This window comes from Gavia stellata, chromosome 3 (genome assembly GCF_030936135.1).
Source record: "Gavia stellata isolate bGavSte3 chromosome 3, bGavSte3.hap2, whole genome shotgun sequence".
NCBI classification, from domain to species: Eukaryota; Metazoa; Chordata; class Aves; order Gaviiformes; family Gaviidae; genus Gavia; species Gavia stellata.
In genome coordinates this window covers 1,234,794-1,252,190 of record NC_082596.1, presented here as the reverse complement: position 1 = coordinate 1,252,190, position 17,397 = coordinate 1,234,794, and the positions used below count along the sequence as shown (strand labels likewise).

The window sequence follows — 17,397 nt, the reverse complement described above, 5'->3', positions numbered from 1 at the left end:
CCCCTCCACTTGGTGCTCCTGCATTTTCACTCTTTTGCCTCAATAAAGTCCTCCTGCATCCCAGCCTCAAATGCCTCCACTTCCTTTCTTCTCCCAAGGCTTTTCCAACTTCACCCGAGAAAAAACAGAGCCTAATAGATCATCAGGGTGGGTGGAAAGGGGCCACAAGACCTATCGTACAAAATATGCCACCACCAACACCGGTGCCTCGTGGCTTCCAGAACATTACGCAAGCCCACCACTTGCTCAAAGCCTTTGGCGCAATAATGCACACCTTCATATGCCTCTCACAAAGTCTCCCCGTGCCAGAACACCCTTGACTAACTCTCTTCCCTACAATGACTCTCCTGCCCTCCCAGCAAACAGAATCACAGAATCATGTAGTTTGGCAGGAACCTCTGGAGACCATGTGCTTCAACCCCGCTCCTCAAGCAGGGCCACCTACAGCAGGTTGTCTGGCGCCATGGCCAGTCGGGATTACAGAATCACACAGAATCACTAAGGTTGGAAAAGACCTGTAAGATCATCATGTCCAACCATCAACTAACACCACCATGCCCACTAAACCATGTCCCACAGTGCCACGTTCCTTGAACACCTCTAATGAATGTGACTCCACCAGCTCCCTGGGCAGCCTTTTCCAGTGTTTCTCCACTCTCTCAGTAAAGAAATTTTTCCTAATATCCAGCCTGAACTTCCCCCGGCATAACTTGAGGCCATTTCCTCTAGTCCTGTCACTCGTCACTTGGGAGAAGGGACCAACACCCACCTCTCTGCAACCTCCTTTCAGGTAGTTGTAGAGAGCCAATGAGGTCTCCCCTCAGCCTCCTCTTCTCCAGGCTAAACAACCCCAGTTCCCTCAGCCGCTCCTCATCAGACTTGTGCTCCAGACCCCTCACCAGCTTCGTCGCCCTTCTCTGGACATGCTCCAGCACTTCAACGTCCTTCTTGGAGTGAAGGGCCCAAAACCTGAACAAAGGATTTGAGGTACGGCCTCACCAGCACCGTGGACAGGGGCACGATCACCTCCCTACTCCTGCTGGCCACACCATTTCTGATACAGGCCAGGATGCCGTTGGCCTTCTTGGCCACCTGGGCACACTGCTGGCTCCTATTCAGCTGACTGTCAATCAACACCCCCAGGTCCTTTTCTGCAGGGCAGCTTTCCAGCCACTCCTCCACAAGCCTGTAGCCTTGCATGGGGTTGTTGTGGCCCAAGTGCAGGACTCAGCACTTGGCCTTGTTGAACCTCATCCAATTGGCCTCAGCCCATCCATCCAGCCTGTCCAGATCCCTCTGCAGAGCCTTCCTACCCTCAAAGAGATCAACACTCCCGCCCGACCTGGTGTTGTCTCCAAACATGCCAAGGGAGCACTCGATCCCCTCATCCAGATCATGGATAGAGATATTAAAGAAGACCAGCCCCAAAACTGAGTCTGGGGGACTCCGCTTGTCACCGGCCGCCAACTGGATTTCACTCCATTCACCATGACTCTCTGGGCTCGGCCGTCCAGCCAGTTTTCTACCCAGCGAAGAGTGCACATGTCCCAGCCACGAGTCGCCAGCTTTTCCAGAAGAATACTGTGGGAGACAGTGTCGAAGGCTTTACTAAAGTCCAGGTAGACAACATCGATGGCCTTCCCCTCATCCACTAGGTGGGTCACCTGCTCATAGAAGGAGATCAGGTTAGTCAAGCAGGACCTGCCTTTCATGAACCCGTGCTGGCTGGGCCTGATCCCTTGGTTGTCCTGCATGTGCCCTGTGAGTGCCCTCAGGATGAACCTCTCCATAATCTTCCCTGGCACCCAGGTCAGTCTGACAGGCCTGTAGTTCCCCGGATCATCCTTCTGGCCCTTCTTGTGGATGGGCGTCACGCTGGCAAGCCTCCAGCCGTTCAGACCTCCCCTTTTAACCAGGACCGTTGATAAATGATGGAGAGTGGCTTGGCAAGCTCCTCTGCCAGCTCCCTCAACACCCTTGGGTGGATGCCATCAGGCCCCATAGACCTGGGAGTGTCCAGGTGGCATAGCAGGTTCTTAATAGCTTCCTCCTGGATCACGGGGAGTTTACTTTGCTCTCCATCCTTGTCTTCCAGCTCAGGGAGACGAATACCCTGAGGATACCTGGTCTGGCTATTAAAGACTGAGGCAAAGGCGGCATTGAGCACCTCAGCCTTTTACTCATCCTTCGTGACAATGTTCCCTTCCGCATCCAGTAAAGGATGGAGATTCTCCTTGGCTCTTTTTTGTTGTTAAAGTATTTATAGAAACATTTTTTGTTATTCCTTTACAACCATGGTCAGATTGAGCTCTAGCTGTGCCTTTGCCTTTCTAATTCCCTCTCTGCATGACCTAACGAGGGCCTTGTACTCTTCTTCAGTTGCCTGCCCCTTCTTCCAAAGGTGATAAACTCTCCTTTTTTTCCTGAGTCCCAGCAAAAGCTCCCCGTTCAGCCAGGCCGGTCATCTTCCCCGACGGCCCTTCTTAAGGCACATGGGGACTGCCTGCTCCTGCGCCTTCACGATTTCCTTCTTGAAGAAGGTCCAGACTTCCTGGGCCCCTTTGCCCTATAGGACCGTCTCCCAAGGGACCCTCTCAATCAGTGTCCAGAACAGGCCGAAGTCTGCCCTCCGGAAGTCCATGGTAATGGTTTTGCTGACCCCCCCTCCTTACTTCAACAAGAATTAAGAACTCTATCGATAATTTCATGGTCGCTAAGCCCAAGACGGCCTCTGACCATCACTTCTCCCACCAGACCCTCTCTGTTTGTAAACAGCAGGTCAAGCAGGACACCTTCCCTGGTGGGCTCGCTTACCAGCTGTGTCAGGAAGTTATCTTCCACACACTCCAGCAACCTCCGCGACTGGTTTCTCTCCGCTGTGTTATAATTCCAGCAGGTGTCCGGTAAGTTGACGTCCCCACAAGAACAAGGGCTTGCGACTGTGAGCCTTCTGCCAGTCGCTTGTAGAATGCTTCGTCGGCTTCTTCGTCCTCATTGGGTGGTCTACAACAGACACCCAGCAGGATATCTGCCTTGTTAGCCTTCCCCCTCATCCTTACCCATAAACATTCAACCTTGTTGTCACAATCATTGAGCTCTCTACAATCAAAACACTCCCTAACCTACAGAGAGCCACCCCACCACCTCTCCTTCCTTGCCTATCCCTCCTGAAGAGCTTATAGCCATCCATTGCAGCACCCCAGTCATGCGAGTCATCCCACCATGTTTCTGTGATGGCGACTACATCATAGCTCTCCTGCTGCAGAACGGCGTCCAGCTCCTCCTGTTTGCTGCCCATGCTGCGTACACTGGAGTACATGCACTTGAGCTGGGCTATCGATTTCGCCCCCAACATCGGCACGCCACCCCCAGGCTCATCTCTAGGCAGCCTGGTTTCATCCCCTGCCCCCTTCACATCTCGGCACTCAGCCCAAAGAAAGACCCCACGGGCGGTCACTCCCAGCCTCCCCTGCCTGCCGCTCCCGCTCCCCCTGGGCCTCTCACGGGCCTCACCAGCTCTCCCAGAGCTCACCAGCCTCAGCCCCGCGGCCGCAGCCTTCCCTCACCACAGCCAGGCACTGCCTCAGCACCCTCAGCGACCAGCCAATCGGGAGGCAGCTAACAACCTGCCAATCGGGAGGCAGCTAACAACCTGCCAATCAGGGGATGGCTGACAGGCACCAGCTGCTGCAGAAGCTCCTGGAAGCTTCCAGAAGGCCACTCTCAGCACCCCAAAATCAACACCTCCAGTCCAATAAATAGGTAATCTTCACAAAACAGCCCCCAAAACAACTGCTGGGAGGGGTGGGAGGTGAACGAGGGAATGAATGAGTAGAAATGCTGCCAAAACCCAACCCAAACCCCTCACACGGAAGAAGTTAGAGACCTCAGAGGGGCAAGAGGGAGGGAAAATGCCCTGATTAAATAACACCCCACAAAAAAAGCTGACATCAATAAATACATCAACAGACCCTGCACTTCTTGTCCTTGCTGCAGGGTGCCAGGGACACCCACGCAGGGTCCCCTGTCCTGTCCCCCCTTGCTGTGTTCCCCAGACCAATCTCCTGGCAGTCCCCATGACACCATCTTCCTTCACGGCGGGGTGCCAGGGCCACACACACAGGGCCCCGTGTCACCGTGCCCAGCTTCCAGCGATATGGGAGTCCCCAGGCCACGGTCTCACCTTGCTGTGGGGTCCCCAAATGAACCCTTGGGGGGATCCCCACACCACCATCCCCTCTTCACTGCAGGGACCCATGCAAGAGTCTCCGGACCACCAACCCCGCTGCTGCAGGGTCCCTGGACCACCTGTGCAGGGGACCCCAAGCCACCATCCCTCTGCTCTGAGGTCACACAGAGAGCCCCCTCTGTGAGCTCACCATCCTCCTCACCGTGGGGACCCTGCACCACAGCATGGGGCACTGAGCACCAGGTGCAGGAACAATCCCCTGACCCTGCTCTGCTGGGAAGGTGGGGCTCTGCGGTGGGTTCACCTGGGCTGGATGCCCGGTGCCCACCAAGCTGCTCTATCACTGACTCTCCTCAGCTGGACAGGGGGAGAAAAATAATACACCAAGGGCTCCTGGGTCGAGATAAGGACAGGAAGATCACTCACCAATTACCGTCAAGGGAAAAATTAATTTCACGTATTGCCAATTGAAATTAAGAGTAGAATAATGAGAAGTAAAACCTAATCCTAAAACACCTTCCTGCCATCCCTCCCTTCTTCTGGCCTCAACTTCACGCCCAAATTCTCTACCTCCTCCTCCCCAGCAGCGCAGGGCGACAGGGAATGCGGGTTGTGGTCAGGTCATCACACGTTGTCTCTGCTGATTCTTCCTTACTCCACTGTGCGGTCCGACCCCTGGGAGACAGTCCTTCACAAACTTCTCCAACATGGCTCCTTCCCACGGGCTGCAGTTCTTCACAAACTGCTCCAGCATGGCTCCTTTCCACGAGGTGCACACCTTCAGGAACGGACTGCTCCAGCGTGGATCACCTGTGGCGTCACAGGTCCGGCTAGAAGACCTGCTCCAGCAGAGCTATACATGGATGCATCTACCTGCTCCGGTGTCAGGTCCTCCAAGGACTGCAGGTGGATGTCTGCTCCACCATGGACCTTCATGGGCTGCAGGGGGACAAACTGCTCTACCATGGTCTTCACCACAGGCTGCAGGGAATCTCGGCTCCAGCACCTTCTCCCTTCTCTCATCCAGTTAATATAGCGCAGCAGATTTTTCCCCTTCGTAAATATGTTTAGCACAGAGGCGCTACCACTGTTGCTGATTGGCTCACGTTTGGCCACTAGCAGCTCCATTTGGAGCTGGCCAGCAATGGCTCTATCAGACACTGGGGAAGCTTCTGGAGCCTTCTCACAGAAGCCACCCCTGTAGCCCCTTCGCTACCAAAACCTTGCCACGAAAACCCAACACACCCACCTAAAAGCCTACAAGCAAGAGGGGCACCAAGGCACCCACAGAGCACATCCAACGGGAAAGGCCAGGCCTAAGGACAGACTTAGCGAGTTGGCAGCAGTGTGTGGAGTGACCGAACACATTGGAAGGGGCAGTGCCTCACGGCTGGCACACCTCCAAAGCCCAGACCAGCCTGCCAGGGATGCAAGGAAATGGGGTCCCCTCTTCACAACGCACCCGCAAACCACACCACACGAGTGCCACGGGATGACATCACTGATGACACCCCACCTCTATTATGCTTTGGTCACGACTTCTACCTGCCCTGACACGTGCCATCAACACCAGCCTTTGGCCTCTAATACTCTCACTTAAAAGCTGCCGCCTGGGCCAAGCGGACATGTCCTCAAGAGGAGGACAGGAAATTGCAGAATTTCAGGAAGGAAAACACGTCCCACCTTATTACTCACGAGGTTGTGGCATGTAACAGCTGCTTGCTAGAAAAATGCTGTCATGCGCAAAGATGGTCGCGCCCCTTGGGGACAAGAATAAAAGTCAGACCAGAGCCTCTCTCCCTCACACACTTCTCCTGACGCCTTCACCTCCACGGTCAACAAGGTGAGCCTGAAACCCCTTCCCCTCCTTCTCCTCACCCACCTGGCCCCTTCTTCCAGCACACTCTGACCCCACACTCAGCAGCCCTGATGCCTCCCCACCACCATGCTCCCTACAGCCCCACAACAAGCCACCTCACTCCCTCACCCTCCTACCCCTCGAACCCCCATTACCCTCTGCTTCCTCAACACCCTCTCTTCCAGGGACCCTCCACACCACAGACATGGCCTGCTACGACCTCTGCCGCCCCTGCGGACCCACCCCGCTGGCTAACAGCTGCAACGAGCCCTGTGTCAGGCAGTGCGAGGACTCCCGCGTCGTCATCCAGCCTTCCACTGTGGTCGTCACCCTGCCAGGACCCATCCTCAGCTCCTTCCCACAGAACACCGCTGTCGGATCCTCCTCATCCGCTGCCGTGGGCAACATCCTCAGCTCCCAGGGAGTGCCCATCTCCTCCGGAGGCTTCGGCTACGGCTATGGCTTTGGAGGCCTGGGCTGCTTCGGTGGCAGAAGAGGCTGTTACCCCTGCTAAGGGCCCTCGCCACCACCCCTGACATCAACCACCCACATCCGGGAAGCCACAGCATGGATTGAGGATGCACCTCTGGCTCTTCCTGGCATGTCGACCTGCCGTCCACAACTCCTCCTCTCAAGGCAACAAGCAAGGAAGCAGGGAAGGGGCCTGCCCGGGCTGCCTGGAAACATGGCCCATGTACCTTCTTGTCTTCTACCACCTCCTTCTTTGCACCTCACACCAACTCCCCTCCACTTGGTGCTCCTGCATTTTCACTCTTTCCCCTCAATAAAATTCTCCTGCATCCCAGCCTCAAACGCCTCCACTTCCTTTCTTCTCACAAGGCTTTTCCAACTTCACCCAAGAAAAAACAGGGCTTAATAGGTCATCAGGGTGGGTGGAAAGGGGCCACAAGACCTATCCTACAAAATATGCCACCACCAACACTGGTGCCTTGTGGCTTCCAGAACGTTAAGCAAGCCCACCACTTGCTCAAAGTCTTTGACGCAATAACGCTCACCTTCGTACGCCTCTCACAAACTCTACCCGTGCCAGCACACACTTGACTAACTCTCTTCCCTACAATGACTCTCCTGCCCTCCCAGCCAACAGAATCACAGAATCATGTAGTTCGGCAGGAACCTCTGGAGAACATGTGCTTCAACCCCGCTGCTCAAGTACAGCCACCTACAGCAGGTTGTCTGGGGCCATGGCCACTCGGGTTTTCAGTATCTCCAAGGACAGAGACTCCACCAACTCTTTTACTCTTGGACCACCCTCACTCTGGAAAAGACTTGCCTTCTTTGGCCATGGAGTCCCATCTCTTTTCACTTGTACACATGGCCTCTTCTCCTGACACTGATCACAAGGCTCTGGGCCCAGCCCTTCAGCCACTTTGCACTCCCCCTCACTGGCCACTTACGCAACCCATACTTTCTCAGCTTCTCTAGGAGCACATAGTGGGAGACACTGACAAAGGCTTCATTCCAGTACAGCTCAACAACAGCCACTGCTTTCCCCTCGTCCAACACCCAGTCACTTCAACCTTGAAGGCACAGAGTTTGGTCAAACACCGTTTTCCCTTTGTAAATCCACGCTGACTGCTCTCCAGCACCTTCTTGCCCTTCCTGGGCCTGATAGTGCTTTCCAGAAGGATTTCCTCAATCACCTTCCCCAGAAATGAGATCAAGCTCACCAGCCTCTACTTTCCACGATCCTCCATCTTGATCTTCTTCAAGATACGAACTCTCTACCAGTCTTCAGGAACTGCTCCAAGGCACATCACCATTCCAAGACAATGAGCACCAGCCTCCTCCCAAGGACATCAGCCGTCGCCCTTGGAATTCCTGGCTGCAACCCATCAGGCCCCATGGACTTACGGACACCCAGTCGCACAGCACTCTGTCTTACCTCCCTTCATCTTCCTCAGCAACAAGCACTGCTCACCTGACAAACAGCCTGAAAAACACTCACCTCAGTTCAATCCAGGCAGGCCTGGCCATTCATCAACCCTTTGGCATGCACCCACCACCACCAGGGCCTCGGCTCTGCAGCCACATGCTGCATGCTCGCCTACAACTCCCCTCGGCAATCTCCAAATTCTCTTTCTGCGTCTCAAACACTATGCAGGGAAAGAATCTCACCCCTCGGCACTCACCTCAAGTAAAAACCCCAAAGGCCCTCGCTCACCAGGGCCCCACTCCTCCTCTGCCTCTCGCCACACTGTCGGGCTCTCCAGAAACTCACCTGCCCTTGCAGGGTGCCCCATATACAATCACAGAAACTTTTACCTTGGAAAAGACCTTTAATATCATCTACTCCGACCGTTAAACTAACTCTACCAAGACCACCAATAAACTGTGTCCCTAAGCACCACATCTACATGTCTTTCAAATACCTCCAGGGATGGTGACTCAACCACTTCCCTGGGCAGCCTGTTCCAAGGCTTGACAACCCTTTTACGTGAAGACATTGTTCCTAATATCCAATGTACACCTCCCCTCGTGCAACCTGAGGTCCGTTCCTCTCGTCCTATCACTCCTTAGTAGGGAGAAGAGAGTGAAAACCGCCTCGTTACAATTTCCTTTCAGGTAGTTGCAGAGACCGATAAGGTCTCCCCTGAGGCTCCTCTTCTCCAGGTCAAAAAACCCCAGTTCCCTCAGCTGCTCCTCATAAGTCTTCTTCTATCAACCCTTCACCAACTCTGTTGCCCTTCTTTGGATGCTCTCCAGCCCCTCCACCTCTTTCTTGTGGATTTCAGGGCCCAAAACCAAACACAGGATTCGAGGTGCGGCCTCACCATGGCAGCGTACAGGGGGACAATCGCTTCTCTACTCCTGCTGGCCACACCATTTCTGATACAGGCCAGGATGCCGTTGGACTTCTTGGCCACCTGGGCACACTGCTGGCTCCTATTCACCCGGCTGTTGACCAGCACCCCCAGGTCCTTTTCCGCTGGCCAGCTTTCCAGCCACTCCTCCACAAGCCTGTAGCGTTGCATACGGTTGTTGTCACCCAAGTGCAGGACCCAGCACTGAGCCTCATTGAATCTCATACAACTGGCCTTGGCCCATCGATCCAGCCTGTCCACAGCCCTCTGTAGATCCATCCTACCCTCAAGCAGATCAACACTCCGCCCTACATGGTGTCATCTGCAACCTTACTGAGGGTGCACTCCATCCCCTCATCCAGATCACTGATATTAAACTGAACTGGCCCCAAAACTGAGCCCGGGGGAACACCACTTGTGACCACCCACCAACTGGATTTAACTCCATTCACCACAACTCTTTGGTCACAGTCATCCAACCGTTTTTTACCCAGCAAACAGTTTGCCTGTCCAAGCCACGAGCAGCCAGTTTCTCCACCGGAATGATTTGGGAAATGGTGTCAAAGGCTTTACAACAGTCGAGCTAAACAACATCCACAGCCTTTCCCTCATCCACTAAGCAGCTCACCTTGTCACAGGAGAAGACCAGGTGAGTCAAGCAGGACCTGCCTTTCACAAACCCATCCTGACTGGGCCTGATTGCCTCCTTGTCCTGTTTGTGCTGTGTGATGGCACTCAAGATGATCTGCTCCATATCCTTTCATGGAACTGACCTCACACTGACAGGCCTGGAGTTCCCCAGACCCTCCTTTCGGCCCTTCTTGCAGATGGGCGTCACATTTGCTAACCTCCAGTCAACTGGGACCTCCCCAGTTACCCATGAGCACTCACGAATGATTGGAATTGGCTTGGTTTGATAGAACCTTAAAGCAAGAGGGGCACCAAGACACCCACAGAGCACACCCAACGGGAAAAGCCAGGCCTAAAGACAGGATAAGCAAGATGGCAGCAAGCCAGGGGAAGAGCAAATGCGATGGAAGTGGCCTCAAGTTGCGCCAGGGGAGCTTTAGGCTGGATAGCAGGAAAAATTTCTTCCCTGAGAGAGTGGTGAAGCATTGGAACAGGCTGCCCAGGGAGGTGGTGGAGTCACCATCACTGGAGGTGTTCAAGGAACGTGTGAACATGGCATTGCAGGACATAGTTTAGTGGGCATGGTGGTGTTGGGTTGATGGTTGGACTTGATGATCTTACAGGTCTTTTCCAACCTTAGTGATTCTGTGAAGTGAAGCACCTCATGACCGGCACACCCACAAAGCCCAGACCAGCCTTCCAGGGCCACAAGGAAATGGGGCCCCTCTTCAAAACACACCTGCAAACCACACCACACGAGTGCCACGGGATGACCTCAGGGACAACACCCCACCTCTCTCCCACGCTTTGGACACGTCTGCCAATTACGCTGACACACACCTTCCACGCAAATCCTCCCAAATACCTACTCTCACTTAAAAGCTCCCGCCAGGGCCATGTGGACACATAATCAAGAGGAGGACATTAAAAAGGGAGAACTGTGGGAAGGAAAACACGCCCAACCTCATTACACACCAGGCTGTGGCATGCAACAGCTGCTTGCTGAAAAATACCATCATGCACAAAGGCTGCCTCACACCCTGGGGCACTCGGGGACCAGCATAAAAGTCAGCCCAGAGCCTCTCTCCCTCACACACTTCTCCTGACAACTTCTCCTCCACGGTCAACAAGGTGAGCCTGAAACCCCTTCCCCTCCTTCTCCTCACCCACCTGGCCTGCCTCTTCCAGGACGATCTGCCTCCACATTCAGCAGCCCTGAAGCCTCCCCAACACCACACTCCCGACAGCCCCACACCACACATCCCCAATCCTTCACCCTCCTGCAACGCCACCCCTCACACCACCACGCCCCTTCACTTTCTCAACACCCTCTCTTCCAGGGACCCTCCACACCACAGACATGGCCTGCTACGACCTCTGCCGCCCCTGCGGACCCACCCCGCTGGCTGACAGCTGCAACGAGCCCTGTGTCAGGCAGTGCGAGGACTCCCGTGTCGTCATCCAGCCTCCCGCCGTGCTCGTCACCCTGCCAGGACCCATCCTCAGCTCCTTCCCACAGAAAACCGCTGTAGGATCCTCCTCATCTGCTGCTGTGGGCAACATCCTCAGCTCCCAGGGAGTGCCCATCTCCTCCGGGGGCTTTGGCTACGGCTTTGGAGGCCTGGGCTGCTTCGGTGGCAGAAGAGGCTGCTACCCCTGCTAAGGGCCATCGCTACCACCCCTGACACCAACCACCCACACCCTGGAAACCATGGCATGGATTGAAGATGCACCTCTGGCCCTTCCTGGAATGTCAACCTACTATCCACAACTCCTCCTCTCAAGGCACCAAGCAAGGAGGCTGGGAAGGGGCCTGCCCGGGCTGCCTGGAAACATGGCCCATGTACCTCCTCCTCTTCTCCCACCTCCTTCTTTGCACCTCACGCCAGCTCCCCTCCACATGGTGCTCCTGCATTTTCACTCTTTTGCCTCAATAAAGTTCTGCATCCCAGCCTCAAATGCCTCCACTTCCTTTCTTCTCCCAAGGCTTTTCCAACTTCACCCAAGAAAAAACAGGGCCTAATAGGTCATCAGGGTGGGTGGAAAGGGGCCACAAGACCTCTCCTACGAATTATGCCACCACCAACACTGGTGCATCGTGGCTTCCAGAACGTTAGGCAAGCCCACCACTTGCTCAAAGCCTTTGACGCAGTAACGCTCACCTTCGTACGCCTCTCACAAACTCTATCCGTGCCAGCACACAACTAACGCTCTTCCCTACAATGACTCTCCTGCTCTCCCAGCCAAGAGAATCACAGAATCATGTAGTTTGGCAGGAACCTCTGGAGAACATGTGCTTCAACCCCAGGGCCACCTACAGCAGGTTGTCTGGGGCCATGGCCAGTCGGGATTACAGAATCACACAGAATCACTAAAGTTGGAAAAGACCTGTAAGATCATCAAGTCCAACCATCAACCAACACCACCATGCCCACTAAACCATGTCCCACAATGCCACGTTCCTTGAACACCTCTAATGAATGTGACTCCACCACCTCCCTGGGCAGCCTTTTCCAGTGTTTCTCCAATCTCTCAGTAAAGAACTTTTTCCTAATATCCAGCCTGAAATGCCCCTGGCACAACTTGAGGCCATTTCCCCTTGTCCTGTTGCTACTCACTTGGGAGAAGAGACCAACACCCACCTCTCTGCAACCCCCTTTCAGGTAGTTGTAGAGAGCAATAAGGTCTCCCCTCAGCCTCCTCTTCTCCAGACTGAACAACCCCAGCTCCCTCAGGCCCTCCTCATCAGACTTGTGCTCCAGACCCCTCACCAGCTTCGTCGCCCTTCTCTGGACACGCTCCAGCACCTCAATGTCCTTCTTGGAGTGAGGGGCCCAAAACTGAACAAAGGATTCGAGGTACGGCCTCACCACTGCCGAGTACAGAGACATGATCACCTCCCTACTCCCGCTGGCCACACTATTTCTGATACAAGCCAGGATGCCGTTGGCCTTCTTGGCCACCTGGGCACACTGCTGGCTCATCTTCAGCTGACTGTCAATCAACACCCCCAGGTCCTTTTCTGCAGGGCAGCTTTCCAGCCACTCCTCCACAAGCCTGTAGCCTTGCATGGGGTTGTTGTGGCCCAAGTGCAGGACTCGGCACTTGGCCTTGTTGAATCTCATACAATTGGCCTGAGACCATCCATCCAGCCTGTCCAGATCCCTCTGCAGAGCCTTCCTACCCTCAAAGAGATCAACACTCCCGCCCGACCTGGTGTCGTCTCCAAACATGCCAAGGGAGCACTCGATCCCCTCATCCAGATCATCGATAGAGAGATTAAAGAAGACCGTCCCCAAAACTGAGCCCTGGGGGACTCCCCTTGTCACCGGCCGCAAACTGGATTTCACTCCATTCACCATGACTCTCTGGGCTCGGCCGTCCAGCCAGTTTTCTACCCAGCGAAGAGTGCACATGTCCCAGCCACGAGTCGCCAGCTTCTCCAGGAGAATACTGTGGGAGACAGTGTCGAAGGCTTTACTAAAGTCCAGGCAGACAACATCGACGGCCTTCCCCTCATCCACTAGGTGGGTCACCTGCTCATAGAAGGAGATCAGGTTGGTCAAGCAGGACCTGCCCTTCATGAACCCGTGCTGGCTGGGCCTGATCCCTTGGTTGTCCTGCACGTGCCCTGTGAGTGCCCTCAGGATGAAACTCTCCATAATCTTCCCCGGCACCGAGGTCAGGCTGACAGGCCTGTAGTTCTCCGGATCATCCTTCTGGCCCTTCTTGTAGATGGGCATCATGTTGACAAGCCTCCAGTCGTTCGGACCTCGCTTTTAACCAGGACCGTTGATAAATGATGGAGAGTGGCTTGGCAAGCTCCTCCACCAGCTCCCTCAGTACCCTTGGGTGGATGCCATCAGGCCCCATAGACCTGGGAGTGTCCAGGTGGCATAGCAGGTTGTTAATAGCTTCCTCCTGGATCACGGGGAGTTTATTTTGCTCTCCATCCTTGTCTTCCAGCTCAGGGAGACGAATACCCTGAGGATACCTGGTCTGGCTAATAAAGACTGAGGCAAAGGCGGCATTAAGCACCTCAGCCTTTTACTCATCCTTCGTCACAATCTTCCCTTCCGCATCCAGTAAAGGATGGAGATTCTCCTGGCTCTTTTTTGTTGTTAAAGTATTTATAGAAACATTTTTTGTTATTCCTTTACAACCATGGTCAGATTGAGCTCTAGCTGTGCCTTTGCCTTTCTAATTCCCTCTCTGCATGACCTAACGAGGGCCTTGTACTCTTCTTCAGTTGCCTGCCCCTTCTTCCAAAGGTGATAAACTCTCCTTTTTTTCCTGAGTCCCAGCAAAAGCTCCCCATTCAGCCAGGCCGGTCATCTTCCCCGACGGCCCTTCTTACAGCACATGGGGACTGCCTGCTCCTGCGCCTTCAAGATTTCCTTCTTGAAGAAGGTCCAGACTTCCTGGGCCCCTTTGCCCTATAGGACCATCTCCCAAGGGACCCTCTCAATCAGTGTCCAGAACAGGCCGAAGTCTGCCCTCCAGAAGTCCATGGTAATGGTTTTGCTGACCGCCCCTCCTTACTTCAACAAGAATTAAGAACTCTATCATTTCATGGTCGCTAAGCCCAAGACGGCCTCTGACCATCACTTCTCCCACCAGACCCTCTCTGTTTGTAAACAGCAGGTCAAGCAGGGCACCTCCCCTGGTGGGCTCGCTTACCAGCTGTGTCAGGAAGTTATCTTCCACACACTCCAGCAACCTCCGCGACTGGTTTCTCTCGGCTGTGTTATAATTCCAGCAGGTGTCCGGTAAGTTCACTTCCTCACAACAACAAGAGCTTGCGATCGTGAGACTTCTGACAGTCGCTCGTAGAACGCTTCGTTGGCTTCTTCATCCTCGTTGGGTGGTCTACAAGAGACACCCAGCAGGATATCTGCCTTGTTAGCCTTCCCCCTCATCCTTACCCATAAACATTCAACCTTGTCGTCACAATCGTTGAGCTCTCTACAATCAAAACAGTCCCTAACATACAGAGAGCCACCCCACCACCTCTCCTTCCTTGCCTATCCCTCCTGAAGAGCTTATAGCCATCCATTGCAGCACCCCAGTCATGCGAGTCGTCCCACCATGTTTCTGTGATGGCGACTACATCATAGCTCTCCTGCTGCAGAACGGCGTCCAGCTCCTCCTGTTTGCTGCCCATGCTGCGTGCACTGGAGTACATGCACTTGAGCTGGGCTATCGATTTCGCCCCCAACATCGGCACGCCACCCCCAGGCTCATCTCTAGGCAGCCTGGTTTCATCCCCTGCCCCCTTCACATCTCGGCACCCAGCCCAAAGAAAGACCCCACAGGCGGTCACTCCCAGCCTCCCCTGCCTGCCGCTCCCGCTCCCCCTGGGCCTCTCACGGGCCTCACCAGCTCTCCCAGAGCTCACCAGCCTCAGCCCCGCGGCCGCAGCCTTCCCTCACCACAGCCAGGCACTGCCTCAGCACCCTCAGCGACCAGCCAATCGGGAGGCAGCTAACAACCTGCCAATCGGGAGGCAGCTAACAACCTGCCAATCAGGGGATGGCTGACAGGCACCAGCTGCTGCAGAAGCTCCTGGAAGCTTCCAGAAGGCCACTCTCAGCGCCCCAAAATCAACACCTCCAGTCCAATAAATAGATAATCTTCACAAAACAGCCCCCAAAACAACTGCTGGGAGGGGTGGGAGGTGAACGAGGGAATGAATGAGTAGAAATGCTGCCAAAACCCAACCCAAACCCCTCACACGGAAGAAGTTAGAGACCTCAGAGGGGCAAGAGGGAGGGAAAATGCCCTGATTAAATAACACCCCACAAAAAAAGCTGACATCAATAAATACATCAACAGACCCTGCACTTCTTGCCCTTGCTGCAGGGTGCCAGGGACACCCACGCAGGGTCCCCTGTCCTGTCCCCCCTTGCTGTGTTCCCCAGACCAATCTCCTGGCAGTCCCCATGACACCATCTTCCTTCACGGCGGGGTGCCAGGGCCACACACACAGGGTCCCGTGTCACCGTGCCCAGCTTCCAGCGATATGGGAGTCCCCAGGCCACGGTCTCACCTTGCTGTGGGGTCCCCAAATGAACCCTTGGGGGGATCCCCACACCACCATCCCCTCTTCACTGCAGGGTCCCATGCAAGAGTCTCCGGACCACCATCCCCTCTGCTGCAGGGTCCCTGGACCACCTGTGCAGGGGACCCCAAGCCACCATCCCTCTGCTCTGAGGTCACACAGAGAGCCCCCTCTGTGAGCTCACCATCCTCCTCACCGTGGGGACCATGCGGCACAGCATGGGGCACTGAGCACCAGGTGCAGGAACCAGCCCCTGACCCTGCTCTGCTGGGAAGGTGGGGCTCTGTGGTGGGTTCACCTGGGCTGGATGCCTGGTGCCCACCAAGCTGCTCTATCACTGACTCTCCTCAGCTGGACAGGGGGAGAAAAGTAATACACCAAGGGTTCGTGGGTCGAGATAAGGACAGGGAGATCACTCACCAATTACCGTCAAGGGAAAAATTAATTTAACGTATTGCCAATAGTAATTAAGAGTACGATAATGAGAAAAAAAATCAAATTTAATAATAAAACCTAAAAGACCTTCCTGCCATCCCTCCCTTCTTCTGGCCTCAACTTCACTCCCAAATTCTCTAACACCTCCTCCCCAGCGGCGCAGGGGGACGGGGAATGCGGGTTGTGGTCAGGTCATCACTCATCTCTGCCAATCCTTCCTCCTCACACTCCCGCCTTGGTCCAAAGTGGGGTCCCACCCATGGGAGACAGTCCTTCACAAACTTCTCCAACATGGCTCCTTCCCACGGGCTGCAGTTATTCACAAACTGCTCCAGCATGGCTCCTTTCCACGAGGTGCAGACCCTCAGGAACGGACTGCTCCAGCATGGATCGCCCGTGGCATCACAGGTCCGGTTAGAAGACCTGCTCCAGCAGAGCTATACATGGGGTCACAGCCTCCTTCGGATGCATCTACCTGCTCCGGTGTCAGGTCCTCCATGGGCTGCAGGTGGATGTCTGCTCCACCATGGACCTTCATGGGCTGCAGGGGGACAAACTGCTCTACCATGGTCTTCACCACAGGCTGCAGGGAATCTTGGCTCCAGCGCCTTCTCCCTTCTCTCATCCAGTTAATATAGCGCAGCAGATTTTTCCCCTTAGTAAATATGTTTAGCACAGAGGCGCTACCACTGTTGCTGATTGGCTCACGTTTGGCCACTAGCAGCTCCATCTTGGACCTACCCAGCATTGGCTCTATCAGACACTGGGGAAGCTTCTGGAGCCTTCTCACAGAAGCCACCCCTGTAGCCCCTTCGCTACCAAAACCTTGCCATGAAAACCCAACACACCCACCTAAAAGCCTACAAGCAAGAGGGGCACCAAGGCACCCACAGAGCACATCCAACGGGAAAGGCCAGGCCTAAGGACAGGCTTAGCGAGTTGGCAGCAGTGTGTGGAGTGACCGAACACATTGGAAGGGGCAGCGCCTCATGCCTGGCACACCCCCAAAGCCCAGACCAGCCTGACAGAGAGGCGAGGAAATGGGGCCCCCTCTTCACAATGCACTTGCAAACCACACCACACGAGTGCCACGGGATGACATCACTGACGACACCCCACCTCTATTATGCTTTGGTCATGACTTCTACCTGCCCTGACACGTGCCATCAACACCAGCCTTTGGCCTCTAATACTCTCACTTAAAAGCTGCCGCCTGGGCCAAGCAGACATGTCCTCAAGAGGAGGACAGGAAATTGCAGAATTTCAGGAAGGAAAACGCGTCCCAACTTATTAATCACGAGGTTATGGCATATAACAGCTGCTTGTTGAAAAATGCTGTCATGCGCAAAGATGGTCACGCCCCTTGGGGACAAGAATAAAAGTCAGCCCAGAGCCTCTC

The 17,397-nt window shown here is 54.7% G+C and overlaps 2 protein-coding genes across 2 annotated transcripts; both read left to right on the top strand.

Moving 5' to 3' along the window:
* Positions 1–5,986: 5,986 nt before the first annotated feature.
* LOC132322111 (feather keratin-like) lies at positions 5,987–6,561 on the top strand. Its single transcript, XM_059836336.1, has 2 exons — positions 5,987–6,023; positions 6,221–6,561. Exon 2 carries the CDS (start codon positions 6,253–6,255, stop codon positions 6,559–6,561), a length of 309 nt encoding a protein of 102 aa, XP_059692319.1. The 5' UTR covers positions 5,987–6,023; positions 6,221–6,252.
* Positions 6,562–10,862: 4,301 nt separating this feature from the next.
* On the top strand, positions 10,863–11,165 carry LOC132316785 (feather keratin 1-like). Its single transcript, XM_059815719.1, has one exon. It carries the CDS (start codon positions 10,863–10,865, stop codon positions 11,163–11,165), a length of 303 nt encoding a protein of 100 aa, XP_059671702.1.
* The last annotated feature ends 6,232 nt before the right edge of the window (positions 11,166–17,397 follow it).